The sequence below is a fragment of the Acipenser ruthenus genome, chromosome 8 (assembly GCF_902713425.1).
Source record: "Acipenser ruthenus chromosome 8, fAciRut3.2 maternal haplotype, whole genome shotgun sequence".
NCBI lineage: Eukaryota > Metazoa > Chordata > Actinopteri > Acipenseriformes > Acipenseridae > Acipenser > Acipenser ruthenus.
In genome coordinates, this window is record NC_081196.1 from 58,857,292 (window position 1) to 58,879,416 (window position 22,125).

General features: G+C 36.3%; 1 protein-coding gene across 4 annotated transcripts in view; it reads left to right on the forward strand.

The window, feature by feature from the left end:
* Window positions 1–22,125, forward strand: part of LOC117406999 (protein diaphanous homolog 3-like) — a 279,229-nt gene that overhangs the window by 33,802 nt on the left and 223,302 nt on the right. For all 4 annotated transcript variants that reach the window (XM_059029364.1, XM_059029366.1, XM_059029367.1 and 1 more), the window contains one exon: window positions 12,251–12,355. In XM_059029364.1, the coding sequence (XP_058885347.1) occupies window positions 12,251–12,355 (105 nt within the window). The remainder of the gene's footprint in view (window positions 1–12,250; window positions 12,356–22,125) is intronic.

A 22,125-nucleotide genomic window follows, 5' to 3' on the forward strand; every position in this document is an offset into this window, starting at 1 on the left:
AATAGTTGTTTTAGCTAACAAAATAATTATAAAAATCCTTCATGTCGTGCATGTCTCCTTACTTTATAGGTCTCAAATGTGCAGGTTTGAAAAACACATGCTACAGCAATAATGTGATATCTGTTACTACACTTAAAAAATAAATCTCTCTTTGCTAGCCTTGCTTTTAGGCTGGGTTTCACTTCCTTGGTATTTTTTAACTGGAGTGAAATTGTTCACACCCTTTCAACTCCTTTTTGTCATTACTGAATAATTCCAACACAAGACTATGCCATATCCATAAATCAGCCAAACAACTAATTTGCTCCAAAAAATGATTTTAAAATGTATTTTCCTATCCACTTCTATGTTTGTTGTTAAGTTAGGTAGCAAAATTAGAGAGGCTGTATGTGAATTAGTAATACACTGAATCTGAATGTTTTCTGTTATAAAAAGGGTTTAAGAGGAGCTGTAAATATCAAATGTCTGCACATTCTAGTGGATCAGGCAAATCTATACTGCAAAATGTCACAAGATTAGCTTGCCTCTGAAGTCGGATGGTGTCACAAAAAAGCCAGGACACATCAAACACTTGCTGTAAACACCAAGCAGTGATTAATAAACCATGGACACATTTGCAATGACATGGTTAGTTTCCAGCAAATGAATGTCTTCGCTGTGCGTAATTCCAGATTAAACCATGGCAAAACTAGATTTGCTTTCATAGTGTTAGTTCCAGGTAATTTATATGTAAGAAGGGTGTCACTGCTTCTGAAGTAAAATGAAGAAAAATGGCATCTGAAGGGTTTTGGTTGTTAGCTATAGGAAAAAAGCTATCCTAGCAGAAACTCAGTGTATGTCTCCTAAAATGTGTTAGGCATCTGGATATCACTGTTCTGAAAGGTTTGAAGCGTAAATATTTATCTAATGACTTCATAAGGTTTATTTGCCCATCTCCATTGTTATGTTGTTGAATGGTTCAAATGGTAAAATACCTTGGAATTTGAACAGTGGTGCACTGGGTGTTACTATCTTTTTAAAATACAGAGCAATCGCATGTATAAACGAGGCTATAAAGGGGAGCAGTTTCTGAGCTGGATTTCAAATAACTTGCAAGTAAAACTACTGCAGTTGAGCAGTTTTATAGAAAGCCTGTTAGGTGTGCTTGGTTACTAAATGGACATTAAATTGTTCTTGTGTGATTTCAAAAACCAAATCGATGATTTGATGTATTCCAGCACTGTAAATACAGCAGTGCTGTTGAGCTTACCACAGATACCTATCTACCAACTATAAACATTATGTGAGCAGGTTAGAATTAATTTGGACAGTCAGTTTTAAAGTATTTCCTTAAAGGCAAACCAGTGTTCTCTCGTATCTTTTAAGGCCTAAAAAGAATTTATTTTACACTGAGTATTTTTGATTAATACTTTAAGTGAGTATAATTGTGAAAGTGAGTCACCCGTTTACATTGTTTCATAAAGTTAATCGCTGTCATTATCTCCTGTCAGTTTAGTCCACGTATTTCCATATGGGGCGAGGTTTCCATTGCAAATGTTGTGCCAACATTTAAAAATGGGAATAAGACAGACCTATTGGTTTAACTTCCGTAGCATGTAAACTGGTGGATCGATATTAAGAGGTAAGCTTGAAGACTTTGTATTTATACAGCAACAATATTATAGGGGATAGACAGCATAGCTCCAGAAGAGGGAGGCCATGCTTAACTAACCTACTTGACTTTTTTAAGGAAGTTACAGCTAATGTAGGTGATGGCAACAATTATGACGTAATTTATCTTGATTTTCAAAAAGCCTTTGACAAACACCCACATGAAAGACTTTATTAAATTAAAATCAGCAGGAATACAGGAGAGGGCATGTAATTGGATACAGAATTAGTTGAAAAACAGAAAGCAGTGAGAGGTGTAAAATCTAATTTGGGTGATGTACTTCGTGGGGTACTTGAACCCTTACTGTTTTGTCATTTATATAAATGACGGACCAAGATGCACGTTGCGAGATTGTACAATTTGTAGATACCAAATTTGGGGGAGCAGGTGACTCTGAATCCGCAGCCCAGCTAATTCAAAGGGATTTGGACCTTCTCTTGGGCAAACCTTGTGGCAAATTTTATTTTAATGTTAAGAAATGTGAAGTATTGCATATTGGGCATGACAATCCATGTTTTATAAGTATGAAATGAACGGGTCGGCAATAGGGGACGAGGACTTTGAAAAGCATCTCGCGGTTATAGTGTAGTCCCCTAGGTAGACCCCACCTAGAATACTATGTGTTGTTTTGCTAACAAAAAAAACAGCATTGCACTTGAAGGTACAGAGAAAAGCAGCTAGGCTGATCCCAGGACTTAATGACATGAGCTATGAGGACAAGTTAACATAATTATATCTCTTCAGCCTAGAAAAAAAGAAGGGAAAGTGGGACTTGATTGAAGTCTGTAAAATCATGAATAGTATAGATAGTTATCCTAAGACACAACTTCACATATTACCACAGAGAGAAGAACAACATAGAATAAGTGGAAGCTGAGTAGAAGTGAGTTTAGAACAGAAGGTTGGAAGCACTTTTGTACACAGAGTTATAAATGCACGGAATAGCCGACCAGGTGAAGTAGTAGGATCTAAAACACTGGGAACATTTAAAAAAAAAAAAAAAAGACTAGATTCTGTGCTTCTAAATTGGTAGTTGTTAAATTTATTTATTTGAATCCCGACTCATTCCTTAAAATCTATTTTTTCACCTTATTCGACTTTGCCCCGCTTTCATTTTTCTTTGCAGGTCCTCGCAGGCCTTTTTCTGCGCCTCACCTTCTGGGTATTTCGCTGCAAATGCAGCATGTTTTGACATGAGATGTCTTTGTGAATTCGATTTTTTTGTTTGAAGCCAGTTGTTCACTCCATGCGAGACAAAGTGGAAATCCTGACTTGTCCACAAAGACGTACACATTAGTACATTCCAGCTGAAAAGAACGGTATTCCTCATCCGACTTCATTCTTTTTGCCATTTTTTTAAATTGAACTAAAGAGCTCCACACTACACTTGGAAACTGAAAAAATGTAGTAAAAGCGGGGTTACGGATTGTAACTCGTGTGCATATTGGTTGACAGCTCTGTCAACCAATCAAAACACGATGAAACAGACTCCAGGACAACAAGTACCAATAAGAGCAGCGGGTAGGTGGATGTAAAAATAAAGTGAGATATTGCTGCCGAGTTGGTTATGTCTAGATGTGCGACGACGCTAATATTAAGTTTTTTTTAATTAATACTTTTTTGTGTGTGTGTTTGTGAATGACTTGACTCGAGCCATATGTTGCTGACCCCTGCCTAGGATATGTCGTATAATGTACACAATAGGCAGCATTTATTACAGAACATTGAGAAAAATACTGAGTAGGTATACTATTCATGACAAAAGCACAGCTGGGTCCAATCCCTTGACTAATGAACAGCAGGTGATCTACACAGCCCACATTTTGTTTTCAAAGGCTGATACAACTGGGTATTTATTATTGCAAATTATGGAAAATGTTAGAAGCTTTAGTGAAAACACAGTTGCAGCTTATAATTTTCCTTTTGAATAACCTGATTATTCCTCAATTTAGAAAGTTAACAATATCATTTCTATCCCAAAAAAGAGTTTATTACAAATCTTTTGATGGTTCAAGCATTAAAAGTTAAACACATGGTTTTGTAGCCTGCAGTGAATTTTTGATAAACTGGTCAAAATGCATGTCCTTTAGACATATGCATGAATTCTAATGTAAATAACATAAACCTAAGGGCAATTAATTGTGCAGCAAGATTAAAAATGTAAATTAGATTTTGGGTCATATTGATTTTACTTGTTTTTTAAATCATTAAGTACAAGGACATGACCTGCACGGAACGCTAATCAACACAGTCTTTCACATTTTGTCTTTCACTTTCGTTGTTAGACACTTGTTTAGTCAACAGTTCTTTTTTTCTATTTAGGTTGAATTCTGTTAAACCCTCCAGTATGGACACCAATTCATAATAATACAACTCAGAATTGGCAGTGGAAGACAGAATTTCCTTTAACCTGCGACCTAAGATGGGTATATATTGGGTTCTAAGGCTGCCACCTTTTAAACATAGAAACTTCTGTGTGTGTGTGTGTGTGTGTGTGTGTTTTTTTTTTTATTTTTTAAATAAATTATTTTTATTATTTTCTCCCAATTTGGAATGGCCAATTGTTTTATTATGCTCAGCTCACCGCTACCACCCCTGTGCTGACTCGGGAGAGCGAAGACGAACACACACTGTCCTCCGAAGCGTGTGCCGTCAGCCGACCGCTTTTTTTCACATTGCGGACCCACCATGCAGCCACCCAAGAGCTACAGCGTCGGAGGACAACGCAGCTCTCGGGCAGCTTACAGGCAAGCCCGCAGGCGCCCAGCCAGACTACAGGGGTCGCTGGTGTGCGGTGAGCCGAGGACCCCCTGGCCGACCTAACCCTCCCTCCCCCCGGGCGACGCTCAGCCAATTGAGCGCCGCCCCCTGGGAGCGCCCGTCCACGGTCGGCAAAGGAATAGCCTGGACTCGAACTTGCGACGTCCAGACTATAGGGCGCATCCGGCACTCTACGCAAGTGCTTTTACTGGATGTGCCACTAGGGAGCCCGAAACTTCTGTGTTTTAATTTACTACTAAAATGCAACACCCAATGCCCCTGTGTGAAAAAGTAATCACCCCCTTAGACTCAATAACTGGTTATGCCACCTTTAGCAGCAATAACTGCAACCAAACGATTCCTGTAGTTATCGATTAGTCTCTCACAGCGCCGTGGAGGAATTTTTGCCCACTCCTCCATGCAGAACTGCTTCAATTGACATTTGTGGGTTTTTGAGCATGAACTGCTTGTTTTCAGGTCTCAGTGGGGTTTAGGTCTGGACTTTGACTAGGCAATTCCAAAACTTTAAATTTCTTGTTCTTCAACCATTCTGATGTAGACTTGCTTGTGTGTTTCGGATCTGTCTTGTTGCATGACCCAGCTGCGCTTCAGCTCACGGATGGATGGCCTGACATTCTCCTTTAGAATTCTGATACAGAGCAGAATTCATGGTTCCTTCAATGATGGCAAGGCGTCCAAGTCCTGATGCAGCAAAGCATCCCCAAACCATGACACTACCACCTCCATGCTTGACCGTTGGTATGAGGCTCTTACTGTGGAATGCAGTGTTTGGTTTTTGCCAGACATTAACGGGGCCCATGTCGACCATAAAGTTCCACATCTGTCCATAGAACATTGTTCCAGAACTCTTGAGGATCATCCAGGTGCTTTTTGGCAAACTTGTGACGAGCATTCACGATGTTCTTAGTGAGCAATGTTTTCCGCCTTGCTACTCTGCCATGAATTCCATTTTTGCCCAGTGTCTTTCTGATGGTGGAGTCATGAACACTGACCTTAGCCAAGGCGAGAGAGGCCTGCAGATCTCTGGATGTTGTTCTAGGGTTCTTTGTGACTTCCTGGACGATTTTACGCCTTGCTGTTGGAGAGATTTTGGCAGGACGGCCACTCCTGGGAAGATTCACTTCTGTCCCAAACTTTCTCCATTTGGACAATATGGCTCTGACTGTGGTTCGGTGGAGCCCCAGAGCCTTAGAAATGGCTTTGTAACCCTTTCCAGACTGATAGGCATCAACAACTTTTTTTCCGGAGGTCTTCAGGAATTTATTTTGTTCGTGGCATGATGTGCCTCTAGAACCTGTGTGCTGACAACTTCACTCTGATGGTAAAGGCCAAAGTTAGCCAGATTTATATTGGGCAGGGCTGGCCCAAATCAGGCCTGGTTGTTAACCAAAGTACTCAAACAGCTGACCCTAATTATCCCTTTAATTGGGTTGAGTTAACTGAAGATTGCATGTTTGATTACCTTGCACACCAAACAAATGAAAGAAGCACCACACTTTGGTGTCATTTTTTCTCTGACTCCCTATATATACTACTACAACCCACAAAAAAATCTGACCAAATACAGTGTGAAAAATGTGCAAAAATGCAGAAAATCAGACTGGGCAAATACTTTTTCACGGCACTGTATGTGCACTACTGGGGACACTTTTCGTAAAGGGTTTAATAACTGTCTTGACACCCTTGGAACTTTTATGTTTGTATGAGAAGAATCTCAGTATCCACACTTTACATGTGGAATATGTAGCAGTTTTCTGATTAGGTTTAATGTCCCTGGCATGTCTGATAAAGCATAATCTGTGCAAGTTCAAGTCACATTTTCCCAAGTTAACTGGTACTTTGCAAACGTTTGGGCAATCGCTGTGCTGACGGAAACAGTATCTACAGAGGTATGAACATGACATCAGTACAAAACAAGCCAGGTTTATTCGCCTTGAAATCATAAAAATAAAATTTGACATAACTGGGTGGTGCAAGCTGTCGGAAGACGCGTCAAAAATCATTTCCATCAATGCGTTCCATGTAAGTTTTCCAACTAAAGCATCACCATTTTCTGTCAAATATTTACGATTTAAGATTGTTGGCATTGGCCAGTGTTTTAGCTGATGGACAGACAGTACTGTTGCACTAAGTCACTGATACATACCTCTGCAATAAACGGTGGCTACCCAGCAAAGCACAGCGCTCTGACAAACTCATTAACACAGTCATTCTGTGCTTTTTTATTTTTATTTTTTTTAATTAAAACATGCGTAAAAACTGCACAAATGGATTGCTTGACTCTCAGTTTACTTTTCATGTTTTAGTTTAATTTGTCACTTACTTTTCAGTATGTTCTTTTATTGTCAGTGTGAACATGTACCTCAGTACTGCAGTATTTGCAGCACTATGCATCCTCTGCCTCATCTGACCCACTTCTGCTATTTTTGCTTTTTGTATACTTCGAAACATTTGTTTTCTTTTGAATATTCATAAACTGATTTACATTTTCTCCCCATTCCTCATCCACTAAAAATACTATATTTTCGTGTAAGTATTTCAATTTAGTTTTTGATCAAGCTAGTAGTTGCTACGCCCAGCAATTGCCACAATAATCAGACTTTGATTGGCCAACATAATCAGGTGATTGTGTGTTTGTGAAGTGACAGAGAACCACAGTTGAACGGTATTTGATCCTCTGACATCTAAACATCTGCTGTATCCTAGGATACAGTGTATGGCTGCTTATTGCAATGTTGGAGTCAAAATAAAACCGCTTTTTAATCAAATTGTGTATTTCCTAGAAAAGGAAAGGGGGGTGGGTTCAAATAATTCTATAATTTTATAAAGACCACTGAGACAAGTAAAAAAAAAAAATATATATATATATATATAAATAATAAAACATTGGCCTCCTATAGTGTCGGCTAAGCTTTGGTCAAATCGGTATACAGTATTTTAACCCTTTTGTTGTACATTACATCTTTTAAATCTGTAGCAGTTTTACAAAATGTCCATTGCCTATGTTTTTTGTACTGTTTAGCATTTCTAAATCTTGAATGAGCTGCTTGCGAAATTAGTTTGATCTCATATTGCTACACACTTTTAACACATTTTGACTCTCAAAACTGATAGGGTTTTCACTTGTATGGAAATAGAAATCTAGCCCTAATCACTCTTCATAACATGTTGGTGTTTAACTTGAAACTAAGGGTTTTAATCGTGACATTTTCTATTGCTCGATTTAATCATCCGATCTATTAATCGATTAATTACACCTGTTTGCTGGGGGAATGGAATTGTATTGAAAGACAATTACAAGTGTCACCGTAACACAATGGTATTGTAGCCGGCCGATCTGTGAAAGAAACCCACTTCCAGACAATCCAGCTAACCTTTATTCTTGTGTCTCCTGGATATACAGTAACTTGATTATGCCTTTTCCACTTACACAAACAGGAATATGAACTGATATTCTTGCAAGTTTGAAGATGCCAAAGTAACACACTGCTCCAGTTGCTAGCAGTGATTTATAGTATCAGTAGTACTCTTATGTAGAATATCATAAGCATTTGATACAGTGAGCTATGTAGAGAAGTTTTAGGTTTGTCAAGTATTTTATTCGTACTTCCATGCTTCATTTAGGCTACAGGGATGTAAAAATAAGGTTTGTATTGGCTATATTGTGCTCAGTCAATAAAAACATACTCTGTCACCTCTTAATTTATTATTCATGGTTTGTAAATATGATTTGAAAGCTATTTAGGTTACAGACATTAGTATATACAGTACAGAATATATACATTACAAAACAAGCAGAATGTGGGAAATGTGATTCTCCTTTTTATTTTAGTTCACAGTGAACTTTGCAACACAGCTTGCAGATGACATTCATAAGCTCCTGTTTTGACTTGCTTAGTTTGACTGTGTTAAAGACATTTGTATATTTGCAGCATAATTTATTGAACATGTACACAAACTGGAACTGCAACATTGTTTTTCTATACAATTGAGCGTGCTGCAGCTTTAATTCAAAGACGTGATTAGCCTTAATATCTAACTATTAAATAAACTACAAACCTTAATTATCTTAATAGGCACTATATTTATGCATGTGTAGACAACAGCACATTTAAACCTTCAGCTTCTTTTTATTGTACGCTTAGTAATTTTCATGTTAGCACTCTATAGATTCGGTTAATTACTATTATTTAAAGTCGATCTGTGATCATTTATTTGTCACAGATATAATGTTATTATTTATGTATTTGGATACACTTGCAAACAGTACCGTAAAGGATACATTCCTGATTATAGTATAATCTGACGGCAGCGAAATCATACATTTTTCGTTTAATACTGATGATCTGGCTTGATAACTGGCTTTTTATTTAGAATTACACATTTTCATTTGACTTGTAATAGCACAGTGAAGACCCCCATACACTTGTAATGTAGGCTTCATGTAAATAATACATGTTTTGAATGTAAAATAAAAAATAACCTGTAATTATATGAATTCAATTGCTTGCCATTTATTGCGACGGGAAGTTTATTTTTAATGTTATGTTGCAATGTTTATAGTGGATACTGTGAACACAGGTGACATTCAAAATAAGTGCATTATTTTTATGGCTTTTACCACAATGTCTTATCAATCCATTTTCATTTATTAGTAAATATAGATGTCCTCCCATTCTATCAAGTTTCTTCCCCTTTACAAACATGATTACATTGCATATAATACGCAAGTGTACAAGCCTGTGAGGGTGAGACCATCATGGTAACATTAAATATCTGTTCATTATTGTGATTATTATTACTGTTGTTCTATTGGCAATGGAGCCGTAGTTTATGTATCGTGCATGCTGTTGTGCAATTGTATTTGATACATGACGGTTTATTGCTTTGTTTAGAATAAGGAGCTTACCTTCATGATGTTGCCGTAGCATTACATGCGGGACAGGTATTTGTTAGAGCCATATATTTGGTAGTCTTCCAAGAGAAGAGGGAATACTAATGGTCAGTCTTTACTGTTAAGAGTTAGGGACTAGAGAAGGGGTCTCCAGCCCTGCTCCTGGAGAGCCCCTATCCAGCAGGTTTTATAGGTGTCTTTACATCATCAATGGTTAAAGATCTGGAACACCTGTTAATCTTGACCTAATTAAGACAATAATTGGTTCAATTAAGTAACTGAGATCTGGTTGAAACGAAAACCAAAGCCCCAGTAGCTCTCCAGGACCAGGGTTGGAGAGCATCATAATAATAACAAGTAAACAGTATAATGGAAATGTTTCTAGATCGTCTGTTTGTAAGCAAAGATGGTATTCATGCAGGTTAAACAAATGTGTAAGGAGAAAAACATGTTTATTGTAAAAAGTATGAACAGAATGAATGTTAAGTAATTCGTTTTTGTGTAAAATCATTCCAGGTATAACTGTCCATTTAATAATTGGTCCTGTTACGAGTAGGCAGGGCTGAGGATTATTTAATGCCTTGTCTTTCCTTGGGAGTGGTGCAGTTTGTTATTCATGATCTTGTCTTTGTGAATGCCAGTCATTTTGTTTACAACCTGTTAGTCTGTGACCATCAGTTGTTGTCATTTGTATGAAGTATCCAGTTCCAAAATAAAATATGTATGCCTGTGAACACTGCCAAGTTGCTTTTCTGCGGTCCCGAGTTGAAAAATGTGATTGTGGGTGGGGGTAAGCTCGGATCATCACCCCATTACATGACCAAATAAAATGTTCACCCTTTCTAAATTAAATAAACAAACACAATGCCAAATAGGATCATGTAGACTTTATGAGCAATAACTCCATCACCAGTCATCAAGGTCACAGTTATCTGACCCCTCTCTCTCACTCTTAGTTTTGTGTGTGTGTGTGTGTGTGTGTGTGTGTGTTTTAACTGATAAAGTAGTTTAATCTCTTCAAACCTAATTATTTTCAATTTAATTAAAACATGACAATAACTGAGTGTCTTTGTTTTCTCAGCAGGACATTTCAGTGTTTAATTTGCCTTGGTGGGCCTGGAGGTGTGTTTCACGATCTCTGTTTGCTTGTAGTTGAGTGGGGCGAGAGATTGTAGTTGGTCCTGCTTTTTCTATCTTGTCCATAGATTTCTGGGACATAATGTTTCACATTAATTAAAATGTGGATGAGATAGTATAATTTCATGCATGTTTGACCTGTGAAGTTGCTGACAAAAGTGTGTAATCTAAAACCTTATTAGCTGTTTGCTAATTTTGATTAACGGGTGCAAAAATAGAACATGTTGTTAACTAGCACTTTAAATTCCAATTTATCAAACTGGGACAACATGGAGCAAAGAGAAATTAATTCATATTAGTGGGTCAAATTGATTAACCTTCATGGAAAACTAGCATTTTGGGAGGCAAGGTGTGAACACACTATGGAAGGAATCCAGGAAATCCTTGTCTGTGTTTGGGAAGATGGAAATGCCAGTACCTTTTTAAATGCAGCTGTTCCACAACAGTTTACACTAAGCATTTAGCAGGCTTCTAACTAGTTAGCATCCTTATATCCATTTCACAAAGTCCTAGGTATCAGTAACTTTAGAAGGACTTGCTAAATATCTAGAATGCTGCTGTTAAACCTCGAATGGCTTTCCAGTCTCGTAAAGAGCTGTAAAGCACTCTGCTCACTGTTAAATACATCTTAAACCTAGAAGCCTGTTGGAGGTCTTCTAGTGGTTACCTTGATCTCAAACGGGTCTGAATAAATACCATATTACACTATGACAGCAAACCTTTAATCATGGCTTTGCTACTATTTTTAGCTGACAGAAAATTCCGTAAAATGAAACCGATTATTTCGGGACAGAACAAATCCACTAGATCAATATAATGATTATGAATTCAAACAAAAGCAGACTTGGTCTTGTCTAAATTGTTGACTGTCCTGGGCAAACAGACAAGCCGTATAGTCGAACCCTGTCCTGTCTGATAGAAGCATGCCAGAGTTGGAAGCTGATTAATTAATTAAAATACAAAAATTAAAATTTAACTTAATATATATATATATATATATTTACTATAATCTTTTTGGTTCCGAAGTTACAATATATCTACCTGACAAAATATAAAGAACAAATCCTTAAAGGTAAAAATGACTTGTTTATTCAGAGTTTATATGATTCAATAAAAAAACAATGGCATGCAAAGTATATTGAGAACATTTCATCTGAAACATTTACACTGAATTAATTTCCTTATTTTATGCAACATTAAAATTTTATAAAATGTATAGTTGCCATACATTCTGTAAGAGTAAAGTTTGAACCAAAATTTAGGCAAACAAATCCCATGCAGAACATTGTCCCTCAGTCTGATCCTTTTTGGAAACTAAGTTGAATAAAAGATGATTTCAGTAGACCTAGCTCAGCAGTTTTGAAGAATTTAACTTGAATACATTGGTCTGAAATAATGCTTTGTCTTTCAGTAGATAAAGGGTTATTTTTCAAGCGATTTTACATGTTGTAGTTTAAAGAAAGTAACAGGGTTCCGAAAAATAGTGTTCTATGTCCCCACGTGTTGCTACAACTGTTTAAATAATGTACCTGTCATTTCTTTTCATTAACATCCTGACAGTTTTACACTTCTAACTTTTCAAAGCTCTTTTAAAAAAGGCCGCTCTAGTGCTCTGGGGTTTGAAATCTGTCCTCTAAATCAATGCAGGAACAGCAATATTTATTTATTTATTTATTTATTTATTTATTTATTTATTAAAAACACAATCTGAGATGGTGAGGTGGGAACCATTGGTTCATTTCAGGTTACAAAAATTAAGAAAACAAATATTATTTCATACTTTTCAGGAGGATATGAACTTAAACGAGGACAAAAAAGCACCCCTCAGGGAAAAGGACCTCAACATGAAGAAAGAGATGGTCATTCAGTATATCGGCACAGCATCCAAAACAGTAAGTGTTATATACTTTACACATCTCTGCTTTTGTTGAGCCATTTATTTAATTTACAGTAGAATTACAAGTTATTTTGTATAGTAATTACCATGCAACTGTTTTATGACTTTTTTTTTTTTTTTTTTTTTTTTTTTTTAAGAAAATAAGTCCCTGTATTCAGTATTCCAAAAACACAGCTATTGAGTATCGGTTTTTGGACACCTTGCCTTGATACCTGTGCACACCAGCCTTGTCTACAGTATGTTATGTCTGGTGATTTTTGTGAGTTTGCATCCTGACAAAGTAAAACTGCTGATTTGGTACAAATAACAATGTGTTGAGTTACATAACATAAAAAGCAAGACCTTTTTAAAGTAGAGAGGTAGTCTCAAGTTGTCACATTTAAGCAAAATCCTGTCTGCAAGAACTCCCTTTTCCTAGTTCCTGTAACACATACTGAACAAAACAAAAAAACTATTTTATCAGACAAATTGACAATAATCTGGCAGCTTTATCCAAGCAAATAAGCATGTGGGCACACACCAATGTCATTAACACCTTCTACAAACACTACTGCTTTCCCTTGCCTGTTCTTGCTAACTGTTAATTATTATTGTCAAGTGGGGGCAATCATGGTTGATCTATTAACAAATTACAAAGTGGAAAAGCTTTATAATTGAAGAAGTTAAAAATCCCTTGCCTCTCCTTTTTATTGTTGTCAATTATCATTGTCAGTAAGGGGAGTCTTGCTCACAGCCCAATAACACCAGGAATAAAAAGAAAAACAACTTATCACCAAAAAATACATACTGCATTTTACTATCGCTTACTTGAATGTGACGGGAAAAATACTGTTGATCAATATGATTCCATTTAATTCCTGCCATTACTTCCTTGGCTGGGGAATTTATCTTCAGTGTTACGAATAATTAAATCAGTTAATTGTTGACAGAATTGATTGATCTACATTTCTGTCCTTAACTGACGTGATTGCTTATTGTAATATTAGGTGCAACATTAAATCATGAATTACCGTAGTGTTTAAATTGGAGACAACCAGGAGAAGGCCCAAGCAACAACAACAAAAAAAAAAACTTTTACCTGCAATTTGTTTCCTTGCAGAGAAAGCAGTTCTAAAAGACTTTTTAAGAACACGACCTAATTAGATTATGCAAGGCCAGCTGCTAGTTGGGAGAGTGCTTTGATGAACGGATCTGGTGCACATTCTTGGAAATCGTTCCTAAAGTAAATTAATGCAATTACCAACTGGCTTTCTTCTAAGGGCAAGTCATTCCTCTCACAGCTGCTGTGTAAGTGTGTAATGTGCAAAAGCAGTTGGACGTGTAGGTGGGTTAGGCAGTACAATGTCATAATTGGTAAGGCTGTAAATCATGAAATGTTAAACCCTTTTTGTAAACATTTACTGTTTAAACAAATTGGATTATTATTCCCCAAAGGTGGGCTAGTGAGTTGTTTATGGCCAGTCTCATGAGAAAAATGCACAGAACCTCGTGGTACGTTCATGGAGTATTCCTTTTATATAAAATGTACTGTACAATGTTTGGAACAGAGAGTATGTTGAAACCTATATTTAAACAACGGAATTACTTCAATCAAGCTCTGCATCTGTTTACAAGTGCAACAAGTTAGAACAATGCTTCTTACCATGCCATTCTATCCCTGGATTGAAATGAATCAAGGATACATTCCAAAATGAGAGCTGGTAAACAAAGAAAAGTGTTCTCTTTGCCTGCATAGGTGGCAGCATTACCTTTTCATGCAGTTCATCCTTATTCAGCCATTTTGTGAAAGTATAGCCTGTTGCCCTGGTTACAAGGGAAATAATTTCCTTAACATACTTTACTATTGTTTTTTAGCTAGGATACTTAAGTATGCATGCATACCTTTCATTCTCTGTCTTTTTGTTCTACAACTTAAAGCAAATATGATAGTGAAGCATTTTTGATGTGAATCAAATTGTAGAAATCTAAAAACTGAGATAAGGCCAAATTGAAATCACAACACTCAAAATGCTATATAACAGTCAACAATTCCATTGTAATGTGTTCTGTTTAAATGTCATCATGACTGCTAGTGTTTGGTTTAAAATATCTTGAGTGAACAAATGTCATTCTTTCAGGTTAAGACATGATAAGATTTCATAACAGCAGTTATGTTTGAAGAGAAAAATGGTAATTTGGAAGCTTCCATAGTGTAATCTTAGCACCAGCATTGTGCATGTCAACACCTGACTGACTAGACCACAACATTATACAATCCTGGTATTTCTGATGTACTGTAAAGAAATCCTTTTTGATTGCCATATAAAGTCAAGTATCGTTGCATTACATTTGACCCCTTCATGCCACTCACTCACTTTGATTTTTGTAATGTGTTGGCTCTCAGTTGTTGGCTTTTAAGATATTGGTGTTAATGATTACTCTGTACCATCCTGCAACATTTAGGCAAAAAATACAAAACATTTGAAGATATGTATGGAAATACAGTACATATCACTAAGGTCTAAATGGTTATTCTAGCCTTTGGAAAGAAGGTACAATGAAATTAGTTATTTTACACCTAGTTCATTGTTTACAAATCATGCACAAAAGTGCCTTCTCTGGCCCCAACATTGCATTTCATTTTGAATTTACAGATAAAAGCTAATCTGTCTGGGAGGTTCCTAGTCGTCCTCTGCTTTTGACCAACTCTGAGGACACCTGTTTCTTTAGTCCCGTGCAAATCATGCTTATGCTGAACTGTTCTCTTAGGAGGTGTTCCTATAAGCAGACACTACTGTACTACATTGGAAAATTGTGTTCAGACACTTAGCCAGGTTACTGGCCACATTAGGCCCATCATACCTTTGAATATGGATCCAACAGTATACTTTCCTATTGTTTGCTAACTAAAATGAATGCAATTTACCTTTTAAGTTTCACAACTTGAATACGACAAGTTACCACGCTTTGGAAATCAACTTGGTTGTCAATTTACTCTTTCTTTCTAGTGCCTTACTCCCATTTACATGTAAAGCTAGGATGCTAGCAGGGTCACTCTCTGGGATGCAGTAGGCTCACAGTTGGGATTCATTTTAGGGATGTAATGGGGTAAAGAAAATTACAGACCATGCATTAAACAATGCGAACAGTAACACACTCTCCAATTTTTTTTTTCCTCTAGCCAGGTAGATTTTACTAAATTCTATTCATGTTTTTTCTTAAAAACAGATCACACTCTGATCACACATAGGAATTAAGAATATGCTTTGTTACAACATTCACCTGTGAAAGTCTACTTTCATTGTACATCATACACAGTCCAGCAATGCACCAAGGAATGGTTTTCTGGAAGAACATCAATACAAATAATTGTGTATACTAAATGAGAGCGAATAGATGCTATTCTGTGTTAATTTGCAAAACACTTAAATCTCTTCTACTGAATAATACACTGTCCTACTCTCACACAAAACAAGTTTAGGTGATTTAAAATTTAGACCAAACCAACTTGTTTCCATCGTATTTTGTTCCTTTCCCCAAATCTAATGTTTTTGCTGCTGTGATGGTATAACCAGAACCATTATTTACTCGGTTCCACTGCTGTTCTATTTTTGCACAATCTTTTCTCCTTCTTTGTTTTATGAAGAATTTAGAAGTGGCGTATTACCTTATCTCCTTCCCTTTATATGGAGGTTCAAAATTGCTGTTATAAACTGTTACTAAACATAAGGCTGTCAAAATCCTTGCCTCTCAAGGTCTTGCTGGATTAAAATGCTCATGCGACATAGATCACTTTTATTGTTTTCTATTAACCGGTCCCTCTGTATCGGTGTAGATGACTGTGATTTGGTGGAATTAAAGACATGTTAAAGGGTTTGTCTCATTTTCACTTTTAAGATCTGTTATATGTGTAAAAAATATCCATTTGCAATGACGTGGCAAATAAAAAAAAGTGAAATCTATGCTTTCCTGAACTTGTTACTGCTATTTGTGCACTTTATCAACTGTACTGTTGGTATCTGTGCCCTTGAGCTCTCGTGTTGCAACTGAAATGACCTTGCAGTAGGAACCAGAAAGACTGCATAGGAAAGCCAGCAAAAATAATTGTTTCATTCACAACTGTGTGTTTTGCTGCTGCTATGTGAAGATGCAGTATGTGCTTTTCAATGGGCTATGAAACACTACATCATTACCACAAGGATTCTTGGAGTTGTACTGAACAAAAGCATGCAGCTCTCCTGGTCTCGTTAGGGACATTTCCTCCGAAGCTTTTTTATAGTGCTTACATTTTTTTTTTTTTTTTACATATCTGTTTCCTTTCTTTCTGTATTTGTTTTAAACTGTACATCGTAACTCTACGTATGTACTAAGATAAATTAATGTGCCTAAATTTAGATAATATGGGCCAGCGTGCCTTTGTATATCAAGCATCTCATCTTTATATATCAAGCATCTGCTCTCTGAAACTCATTGCCTTTGAACAGAAAAACAGCCTCTTTGCAATCCCTTTATAAATGAGGGTTGCAAGTCCTGTGAATACTGACTGTCCAGGATCATGCAAATTGGAATTGTTCTATTTTGTATGCTTTTATTTTGAATTACTGTTTTTATAATTCATTTAATTGTTTGTGTTCCGGTTTGAATGGTTTGTCTACTACTCCTGCCAGGACACCCTTGGAAATGAGATGGAAATATCCAGGGTTCTATCCTGGTTAAATACATACATGTGAAATGAAATTCATCTTTTGAAATGTCCATTCTGCACATAAATAAATATATTTAATAGACATGCACAGTCGTTTAGAGACTGCTGATAAGACAGATTCCATTACCTGCTGTGGATTGCAAAACATTAAAATGTTCAGAAATGTATTTTATCATAGTACTTGAGTATCTTCTCGGTTCTTATCATTCAGTGTAGGCATAGGTGCAAAGATTGCATGGCACTGGGTAATATGTATACTGTGTGTGTGTGCATACTATTATTTTTAAAGTGTTTATGCTATTAACACTTCTTGCTCTTTTGATATCTGATATCATAAAATGAGAAAATGGGTTCAGCTAAATTTCAGACCTCTAGGATTCCATGCTTTGTCTAGCAATCATGATTGAAAAAAGGATTGCAGCTATTAAACATGAATTCCAGTTTCATATGTTAAAGTGAATACTGAGATGCAGTACTGGTATACTAGACAATGCATGTCGTTTTATAAACTATTCATATTTTTAAATATTAGGGGGCAATGCATTTTACCTTTTACACTTTCCAGGTATCTCTGAAAAAAAGGCTCTAGGCAAAACATTTTAATGGACAAGTTGTCTTGAAAGCATTTATACGTAATCTTCTAGGAGTGCCGAATGTTGGACCATGGCATGATAGACTACAATGATGTCGTTAATTTACGCGTGGGAGAAGAAATTGAATGAAAATGTAGTTAGTCCAAGTTGATGCAAAAAGGAAAGCCTCATTCGCTACCCACCCTTTTAACAACTTTACAAGCTTTGCAATGCACTGTACACAAGATGCACATTACAAGGTGTGTGGTATACTTTAGTGCAGTTTACTTGTGTATCATAAGTCACAACCAATGTTAATGCTAATTTATATATATATATATATATATATATATATATATATATATATATATATATATATATATATATATATATATATATATATAATACACAAAATAGAAAAAATATCCCAAAATAAGCAGCTGTCCCAATTAAACGAGAGGCATTTGAGACGACATTAGTCATGTGTTTTTTTTTAATTTAAATTTGTATTCATCGCCTGTGGTTTTTACCCCGGTTTTCGCCCCAATGTGGAATGTCCAATTATTATTTTTATCCCGGTTCATCGCTGCAGCCTCCCGGCGACCTGGGGAAACGGAGTCTGAAACATGCGTCCTCCGAAACGTGTTCCTGCCAATCCTGTCATTTTTTGCACTGTGGATCCGCAGCAATGCCACCAGACCCATAGTGCCGGAGGACAACACAGATCTGAATGGCTCCACTGCAGACCTGAGACGTCTGCAAGAGTTCAACATGGTTTACGCAAGTCACAGTGTAATCACGTACTCTGCACTCACTGCACTGTGCTACGTGAACCTGCCTTGCTCTGAAAAGCAATGTCCGTTCATCATTTGAAAATACCGTATCCAAGTTAAACTAAGTGACGTCCCAATTAAACAACCTAAATGTCACAGCATACTGATGCACTGCCAGCTTCATGAAATTCACCAAAGCCATGAGGAAAAACACATACGTTTTCAACATTTAAAATCTGAATGTGCACGTATTCTCTGGATAGTAGAACAGATTAAAAGAAATTTGGTCAGAATTACTAAAATTGTCAGTGCGGTAAATTGCAGCAGATTTCTTTTTCTGCCACTTGCCTATTGGTTCTCGATTTTACAGTTAGTTAGTTTCAAGGTCACAGGTTAATGTATTGTGGTCCTTCTCTTGACGTGATGTAGTTGGTTTTGAGAAACTGTAAACGACGTACTGATTGAAGTTTGTTTGACCGCTGACCAGCTCTGCAAGGGTGATGGTCATCATTGATTCATTATACTTCCGCAACATCTTTAACATTCTCAAACTGTCTGCTGTGATGAAGACCATCAGCTCTCTTCTTGTTTTGTCAATAAGCTAATTTTCTTAGCTTATTGTTAATCCTTTTGATAATATGATTGGATAAAAAAAAGAGGTTTATTAACGACAAAGGTCATTTCTGTGATTGTGATTGACATCCCCTTTTGAATTCTGTGTCTCGCTCTAATTCAAAATGTATATAATTATATGGTTGAATGAATAGCCTCTTGCATTGCTTTTAATGGTGATTACAATGTTAGAATAGAAAAACACTGGCAGAAAAAGAGAAAACAAAACCTTTTCTTAGTTTTGTGTAAAGTTTTGTTATCAGACTAGCCTTTCATTTACAATGATTTAAAGAAAAAAAAAAAAAAAAAATTCAATTACAGTACTGCATCATCTCCAGGGAAGCCCATGCTTGTTTGTACAGCCGATGGAAATCACAGACCAATTTTAGTAGCTGGTAACCGGTGTATGAAAATAGTAAATTATCTTAAGTATGCCAAGCATTTACTGTAGCACAATAAAGGGAAATCTGCTGAATAATGTGCTTTTGGGACTTGAATTCATTTAAAAAATATATACATACAATAGCCTTCACAACAGCTTGTAAAATACACACATATTAATAACAAATAATTCATGAATAAAACAGGGAGCAGAAGAAGAAAACAATCTGAGCAGAAGAAAAAAAGCATTCCATTTAAAACTTCAATATTATTTGAAAGCCTTTTTTTTTTCTTCTAGTATGCAAGATCTGATATTACAATTCTCATCTTGCATTTGATTCTTGCAAATTCGAGCAGCGTACGGGACATGCCCTCCAGGTTGATTTCTATGAGGTTATTCAGAGGCTGAGCTCTGCACTTTGTTTGCTGGACAGTAATTAGAGCACATTCTTTTTTTTTGTTGTGAAGAGTATGTTGTACTGGAGGTAGAAGAGTCCTGCAAATCATATTTGAAAGATTTCATCATCTTTTATCCCCAGTGGCTGTACGTTATGTTATTAAGAAAAGCAATTCTGTAGTAGCCTTGACTTCTTATGATGTTCAGTTCTGAAAGACCTACAATGACAGATGATGGTTTATTAAACAAGACCTTTTCCATCTGCAGAACTTGTATAGATTGTTTCTTGTCCCGAAATAAAGCTATTAACAACTGTTGAAGGTAGATCTTGACATCAGCCCATTTTATTAATGTGATGACTAGTTTCTAGTTACAATTAAAACAAACACCTATCTTTTTTTTTGTTTTTTTTTTTTTAAATAGGATTAGGAATCCCAAGCTGTCACATGCCACACTAGTTTTAAAAGCAGGATCATTCCAATGATATCTGCATCTTGGGAACCTTGTAACCTTGTTCAGCAAAACCGGTTACATCTCTTAAAATTTAAATGCCGGTTTGTCTGAGGCTTGTTGTGTCACTCAATAAGAACAACTCGCACCAATGAATCCCCAATGAATCCCTGTCTGTCCATACAGTATCATTTTACATGGTCCACTAACTGCAGTGATTGAATTGCACTCTTTTATATTAAAGAGTTCACACAATGCAATTACCAAATTTAGCCTGCACTTCAAAGATTAAATTAAAATATGTAGGCAGTACAATGACAAACGGGTAACTGGACCATCCGTTATAACTTCATCTGATAACCTGGACGGATCTACTGTTTGTGGAGAAGGTATGTATAAACTGCATCTCAATTTCAAGCCTGCAGCAAAACAGAGCCCCCTGCCCCTGCAGCCCTATTAGAACTCCAGAGAAGTACAGAGTTAGGATGTTTTTCAGTGGAGAGTTTGACTGGCCATTTCAGAAATCTTTACAAAAAAGAAAAAGATTAAGTAAAACTAATTCCAACTAGGGGTACTCCAGATAATCTACATATTCCAAAAAAGAAAAAAGTGTGTGAGTTACTGTATAAATAGGTTTATTCTAGATAGGACAGTTCATTTGAGATATTTAGGTTGATTTAAAGGAAAAGTTCAATCTACCGAGCCTTCTACTATATGTATTTTGCCATAACAGGTTAAAGAGGAACTTCATTTGAAAGTGATTTATTTAATACATATTGCAGCTACATCTTCACTTACAGCGACAAACTTTTTGTCAGTATATCAAATTCACCCTCTCAAGTAAAGTAATCCAACAGGCACATCTCTGTAAAGTTACAGTACCTGGATGAGGTCTCGCATTCAGTTTAGGAACTGATCACAGCAGCATGTTGCTGTGCTGCACATGTTACACCAGTTAGACACGCCAAATGACAAAGTTACATCTCTGCTGTCCCTGCATTTCTGTTCAGTGTTTAAAAAAACAAGAACCTTGTTGCCTGTTTTTCTAGAGCAAGGACAACATTTTTTTTATTTTTATTTTTTAATTCAACCAGTTTGTGTACTGTGCTGCCTGTAATTATGGAAAATAAACATGCGCCATGTGAGCCCAGTGCAATGCGTCTTTGTTTTTCCATCCCAACTGGGTAGATTAACCATCATTATCAAGTTGATTCATCATATTATCTCCAGGGCTGCAGCTTAATTAGGCTACATTTTAAATGTGGATGTAACCTTGACTAGGAATAAGACATGTAGAATAAAATTGCAGGCACTGCTTTTTGCATTGCTTATGGCATGGTAGCGCTGGGCTTATTAATTGACTTTGACTGCAGAATTTAGTTTGTTTGTTTATTGATTAATTTGTGCTGGTGGTGACTTTTTCTAATTAGGCAAAACCATCTGTTTTGCAAAGATTTCCCCCCGGAAATCACAAACGCCTCAAATATTGCATTGTGCCAACCCAGACAATAAGAACAAAGTACATCTATTGCCTACAAACAAACTCAAGAATGAAGAACCTTCATATTACTTTCACAGGATTACAGTATTTTTTTTTTTTATTAAGAATTGAATGTTGGACTCTGAATTTACACTCTCATCATCATCCTCTGGCTAGCTTCAGGGTATATTTCTGATATCCCCCTACAGTATAATTAGGGCTTCTGTTTTTATTAATTTCTTTTTTCAGTGCTTATTTTTAGCTATTTTCGAGTTTTATGTAAATAAATTATTATTTTTTTCCCAGTGCTTTCACTTTTTTTTATATACTGTATGAAATTATTGTTTTCGGTTACTTTCCAAAATGGGTTTTTTTTCTGTCACAATATGTACAGTAACTTGACAGTGCTTGCACAC